General features: G+C 38.7%; 1 protein-coding gene across 1 annotated transcript; it reads left to right on the top strand.

Annotated features, from left to right (window-relative positions):
* The first annotated feature begins 1,381 nt into the window (after positions 1–1,381).
* On the top strand, positions 1,382–6,215 carry LOC115682040 (GDSL esterase/lipase At5g45910-like). Its single transcript, XM_056319513.1, has 5 exons — positions 1,382–2,034; positions 2,385–2,606; positions 3,599–3,747; positions 4,331–4,607; positions 5,862–6,215. The coding sequence occupies exons 1-5, from the start codon at positions 1,794–1,796 to the stop codon at positions 6,074–6,076; spliced, it is 1,104 nt and encodes a 367-aa protein (XP_056175488.1). The 5' UTR covers positions 1,382–1,793; the 3' UTR covers positions 6,077–6,215.
* Positions 6,216–6,616: the final 401 nt, after the last annotated feature.

The raw sequence follows: 6,616 nt of genomic DNA on the forward strand, positions 1-6,616 counted from the left end.
CCTCGGTTGTCACTTAATCGCGGGGATCGATCGCTAGATCCGACGGGCACGATCAGTCGGTATAGGTTCGGGGTCATTCGTTGATTCATTTCGTGGTCAAACGAAATCACCCGCGATCCACTAATATGACAGCGGCGAACTGATCCCTGGCTATCCTTGGATCGGCCTACAGTGGCTCAAAATGTCACCTCGACAATTTTCATGGTCGAAAGTCGGTTCACGATCGAGTTCTTTGGTCGCGCGAATTTAAATCCCTAATTAGCCTTTCCCTAACGGTTAGTATTCCCGAAGTGATCAATTCCGGGCGAGATTTAACTACAAGCACGTGCATAAACTACTCATTTCATAAATCCCAAGTGAGTCAGATTTCAGAATGTCACGCCAATTATTTTCTCCACTTAAGAGCCTCCATTTTCGGGCTATCTCATCCTTGAAATATCCTTGAGATAAACTGCTTGCTGTTGAATCCATAGTTTTGCTCATACAATAATCTTTCTTTACCAGCAATTTCATTCCTTATGTACAGCGATTGGATGCTTGAGATAGCTACGTAGTAAATCGGATAACTTTCACCTTGAAGTATTTCTTGTTCTGATTAAAGAAAGGCGACGTAAGTATACTAAACTCTGTCCCCAAGTAACAATCGCATTTGGAAGATAAATTTCTTCAAATTCCTTAAATTACTACCAACTGAAGCATCCAACAGATCAAAATTGTGAATAATTTTTTGAGTCCACTATTCAGACTTTGATTTGCATCTTATCTAATCCATAAGATTAATGCGTATTTTTTTTTACCAAAAAAATATGTTCTTTTTTTTTGTGTTCATTTCTTCCCTAAAAAGACACAATCATTCCAAACAATTGTTATAATAAAAATTACCACATAGGCAACTGAAGAGCTGTTACATGCTTATACGGCTTGTGCTTGCCATCGCATATCACATCCTGATCCTCTTAGTTATAAGCATTAAGCTAATAGTCATTAGTAAACTTAGTTCATTGGTCTTAATTATTATACATTTGAACTCAATGACGTTCTGTTGGCCGCCCATCGAGACCACTTGGTTTTGCTCTATAGATTTGAATTCAATTTTTAATCATATCTTGAGTAATGACAAAGACGTAACTTGATCAACATTATTAGTGAACAAGTACATACGATAATGGTTCAACACCAAGGAATTTTCAGCTTTCTTGGTGTAATCATTAGCACTCATGAACCGACACACCCCAACAAAATGTGGTTGTTAAACATCGCCATTTGTTTAATATAACGCCCTTTCATACCCATTTGCATATTCTTAGTTGTTCATGTTTTAGGCGCCCCGTCAATGTCAAGCACGCATCTGATAAGTGCGCTTCGCCGAGAAGAGTTATTGGTCATCCTTCTTCTCAAAAGGGTTACACACGATTGTTTATCTTGAAACTCTAAACAATTCATGTTAGCCCCAACGTCACTTTCGAGAAATTGTTTTTACGCAAGATGACAGATTTCTCCTGTTTTACGTCAGGGTGGCAAATCAACCCACTTTGCCAACACGATATGTGCACGATTTGCCACCGAAGTTGCGAATAGTCCTTAAGATTTGGACAAAATAAGCAGAGTTGCCGTACCCTTGTGACTCATCATAGGATTGGATGAGGGCTTCGCCCAATTTGATAAAAGGGTGCCCTTCCTTGTTGAAACTGCAAGCGAGCAGTTGATGCTTCTCCTGGCCAAATTCCCACGGGGGCTCAAGCTCAACCGTAAGCAGACTGTTCCTCCAGTGAAACTTTCCAGTATTGCTCGACATGAAAGCCATGAAGATACTAGTCTTCTTTTTCTGTTGCCTCTCTTTGAGGTCCGCTTTGTCGAGCCACAGTCGCTACGATGCAATCTTCAACTTGGGTGACTCTCATAGCGACACCGGAAACTACCCTCGTACTGATGCAACCGCATTTCTGGTCATCAAAAGCCTCCCTTACGGCGAGACTTTCTTCCGCCGCCCGACCGGTCGATGCTCGAATGGACGTCTCATTGTCGATTTCATAGGTATTCCGTACTACCTCTGTAATTTCTTCTCTACCTTTTTCGATCTCTCATATGAAGTCATATGCTATAAATGCATTGTGATCCATTCTTAATAGGTTAAGTTTTTACGGAAAAAAAGCGATTTTACTAATGACCCAATAGCCCATAACTACAATGCTATTTCATATGAAAACAGTTTCGTCATTTTCACGAGGCAAACCCTATTGAATCATTATTTCAAGAGCTTTTAAGATAGGAACAGGTTATTTGAAAGTAGGAACAACCTAAGACTTCGTTTATTTCATAAAACATAAATGATTTGAAAAATATTTTTATAAAACTCATTGCTTATATTACTTGATCGAATGCAGCTGAAGCATTTGGACTGCCGTATCTTCCACCATATCTAGCAGTTGCCAAAGGTGCTCGTGTTCGTACGGGAGTGAACTTCGCAGTTACTGGTGCCACAGCAGTCGACCCGTCTTACTTCTATGCTCAGAAGATTGGGCAACAGTTGTGGACCAATGACTCGTTGAGTGTTCAGCTTGGCTGGTTCAAGAATTTGAAGAAGTCTCTCTGTACCACAAAACAAGGTAAATTTCTGCCTTTTTTTTTTCAAGAAAAGGGGTGAAGGCATAACTGATTCCTTGATTTTTATGATCGATAGTAGCTTTTTTTTCCTTTTCTTGATTTTATTCCACATCATCACTTTTGGTCCGGTCGGACCCTAGTGGCCGTCCACGTCAGCAATTCTAAACATTTTTTGATGTCATGGACCAATTCGAGCTACAAGACTAGAGGGCCTAATGGAAAAGAACCTAATGGTCCCGATTGAATATTTTGCAAAATTCACCAACCAGTGGTACCTTTGTTTAATATTTTTCGAATTTTTTATTTTTTATGTATTTATTTTTTCTTTCTTTCTTTTTCTTTTTTTTTTTTTCTGTCCTTCTTCCCCTAGTTGGTCACCGCTCGACAACCAGCCAGAGGCAAGGATTGGCGAGATTGACCTCAACGGCCTTTGGCAAAGCTCGCCCCCGCCAGCCACTGGCGAGGGCGAGCCTCATTCGCCCCTATTAAGGCCGACCTTGCCGTTGGTGGGTTCTCCCTCGCCTAGCGATGGCAAGGTCGAGCGTCGCCAGTGGCCGGCGGGGGTGAGCTTCACTAGAGGCCGGATAGGTTGACCTCGCCAGCCCTCGCCTCCAGCCGGTCAAGGGAAGAAGGGTGGAAAAAAAATAGAGAAAGAAAGAAAAGAAAGTATAAATAAAAAAATTCAAAAAATATTGAAATATTTTACGAAAATTGTCAACGTCAATGCCGGTGGCACCATGTAGGATGATTGGCATTCACATAAATGATTTTTGGCCAAAAGTGACAGGATATACTCAATTGTCAAAACATGAAAAGGTTTATGATTCAATTAGCACAATTAAAAGATTTACAACTGAATTGACCAAAAGTGCAATAAGTTTAAAACTTTTTGGACAATTTTCCTCGGAAATAGGTGGCACTGTCTTCTATGAAACATGTGCTTAATATAACCTTTATGAAACATTTTCATAATTTCTTAAATTTTTGGGTGCAGCATGTGATGAGCACTTCAAGAAATCACTGTTTATGATTGGGGAGATAGGTGAAAATGACTACATGTTTTCCTTACTCTCCGGTCGAAGCATTAAACAGCTGCGTGCTTTTGTACCACTCGTCGTTGGAGCAATCACTCGTGCCATCAGTGTAAGTTAAACTTGCTTCGATTTTTCACAAAGCATTCCATACGAAAGCAATCTAAATTATGTCTATTGGTGGAGCAATGACACAAGCTTGGGCTTATTTTGTCATCACCACATAAAGCAAACAGTTCTATATAAAGGCCTATAGAGAAGTATTTCATCGGCACGAGCTTAACGTTAAATTCACATAATCACATTGAGGATCTCTTTGAATCATTACGTTTCATCTATACGCACATATTAGAAAAACGTTTTTCTTAGCCATGAGCTTAATGTTCAATTTTGGTAACTAAAATGAAGTGTCACTTTAGTATGAGCACGTTTAATTTGAAAATGAGAAATAAATGAAGGTTCACTTTTTAATGTTGTACATAAGTTGTGTAAAAGGAAAAAATAAAACTATCAGAGAAGTCTGTTGATACTCATGGTGCATCAAGTGGTACCCAAAAGTGATTTACGTATGCATACAAAAAGATTCACATGATTTGTCTCGAGATTGCTTTCTTATTTTTATTTTTTTTCCATTTCTCACTATTATCAAGTTTCCCTTTTTACTTTTTTTCCTCGAATCATCATAACCATAACAGGTGCTAATAGAAGAAGGGGCCGTGGATCTAATGGTGTCGGGACAGTTGCCGGTAGGCTGCACCTCCATGTTTCTAACTGTGTTTCAGAGCACTAATGAATCGGCGTATGACAAAAGAACCGGGTGTCTCAAGGCTTATAATGCCTTCTTCAAGTATCACAATAACTACCTCAAGCAAAAATTGGAAAATTTGAGACAACAATACCCTCATGCAAGAATCATGTACGCTGATTATTATGGTGTTGCCATGTCTATCTACCGATCTCCAAAACACTACGGTGAGGCTTCTTTTCACGAATCTTTTTTCCTCTCAAATTTCATTGTCAACACATGACTTTTGCTTGAACCAATTATGACTCTTATTTTCCACGTAGCACATCCATAACCATTGGTATAACTACAGGTTTATTTTTAAATAAAATCGAGGTCCCTCACTATAAAGATGACTTTGTAATAATCACGAAGAGCAATTAAGGGTGGAAAAGTGGATGGACGAATGCAATGTTGCTAATTATGATGCTCTAAAACCGGTTGAACTTTCCATTCAATTTGTCGCATTGAGAATTTTGAAGTCCTTAATTAATCTCTCTCATTTAGAGTTAGGTGGGAGATCTCTTCATGTCTAGGCATTTGGCAATAAAGGTCAATAAAGTGCCAAAACTGCGTTGTCTTTATGCTAAGAAGTGGGTGGCAGCTTGCCTAATCACTTGCTTTCTGGCTCCATTTTGTATGCTGATGTCGTTAATGATTGTCCAAGACAGCTGACAAGCGACCAAATGAAAAAAAAAATGTCGCAATTTTTATTATCTAGACATTCTTTATCAGCTATATCGAGTGTCATGGGAGCTCGTTAACAAGTACCCGATCTTTTGGCTCCTAAACTAAAAAGTCGAAAATTAAAAGAAGACATATATATTGGAAAAATTGTCCAAAAAGTCCTAAACTTATTGCACTTTTGTCAATTCAGTCCTACACATTTTCACATTTTGCCAATTGAGTTAATCCGGTCAATTTTGGCCAGAAATCGCTGACGTAAACGCTAGCCGTCTTATGTAGCACGGCCAGACAGCCGGCCCTGACGTTAACAATTTTTAATAAATTTTAAATTATTTATTTATTTATTCCCTTTTCTCTTTTTTTTCTTTTCTTTCTTTTTTCTTTGTCCCTTTTTCCCTTTGTGCCATGTAGGACAACCGGCGTTCAAGTCAGCGATTTCCAACCAAAATTGGCCGGATGAACTCAATTGGCAAAATATGAAAAGTAAGACTCAATTGGCAAAATTAAAAGGTTTATGACTGAATTGATAAAAGTGCAATAGATTTAGAACTTTTTGGACAATTTTCCACATATCTATTTGAAATTCTCCGTGCTCCTTCCAGAAAGAAAAAACCCTAGTATCTCTTTGATTTCAGGAAATACACCAAATGACATACATAAGATTAGGACAGTTTGGTTGATGTCATTGACATGAACAAACATATAGTTGCATAATTTGTTCAAAAGTCTTGTCATGAATGAGTACATTCAAGCAGGCTTCTATGGAGGGACACCAAGGGCTTGTTGTGGAGGAGGTGGTCCACACAACTTCAATACGACAGCAGTATGTGGTCAGACCGGCGCAACTCCTTGCAAAGATCCCTCGGCTTTCGCAGATTGGGATGGGATTCACTTCACCGAGTCTGCTTATCATCACATCGCCAAAGGGTTGATTTCTGGTGGCTTCACATCTCCACCACTCCTATCCTAATTTTATTATTGACATTACACGTAAAATGCATTCCGACATGTTACCATACTTTTGTACTTGGTTATGATGACATATGAGAATGTTTTATGCTTCATTTTGAATCTATAATATTTAGCTTCAAAAAGTAATATTGTTGTTATATTGGTCTCCATATGCAAGTACTTGCCTTCGACCCAATCCATCATGAAATGGATTAATCTCAGTCTTGATCCTGTGAGTCCCATGTAAATACAAGATTCAGTTGTTTTGATTTCACCTAATCCTAGATCCGGGTCCAAGCAAGAATATCCCATATATATGGATAAAAAATCATATTTCTATGTAAAATTCTTCAATCACAAGATATGACTTAGCTTATGTTGAATTGATTGTGTACCGCTATCAATCGTAGAGCGTGTTTGGTACAACTATGGCAGAAGAATCTATGGCTATATTGTAACTGTGCTGTGTTGACACCTAAATTTTAGCAACCTCCTTAACATTAGTTCATATTTTCATTATAGGCATTAGTAACACCTTCATAGCACTCAAGTGGGTCCG

Source organism: Syzygium oleosum, unplaced genomic scaffold (genome assembly GCF_021117445.2).
Source record: "Syzygium oleosum isolate NSW1041296 unplaced genomic scaffold, Sole_v2.1 Sole_v2.18, whole genome shotgun sequence".
Taxonomy (NCBI): domain Eukaryota; kingdom Viridiplantae; phylum Streptophyta; class Magnoliopsida; order Myrtales; family Myrtaceae; genus Syzygium; species Syzygium oleosum.

Bases quoted from the DNA above. Each gene is read 5' to 3' on its own strand.
- LOC115682040 (XM_056319513.1), top strand. From the start codon at position 1,794: ATGAAAGCCATGAAGATACTAGTCTTCTTTTTCTGTTGCCTCTCTTTG. The intron at 3,748-4,330 runs GTAAGTTAAACT...TAACCATAACAG, and splicing joins CAATCACTCGTGCCATCAGT to GTGCTAATAGAAGAAGGGGC. The intron at 4,608-5,861 runs GTGAGGCTTCTT...ACATTCAAGCAG, and splicing joins CCGATCTCCAAAACACTACG to GCTTCTATGGAGGGACACCA.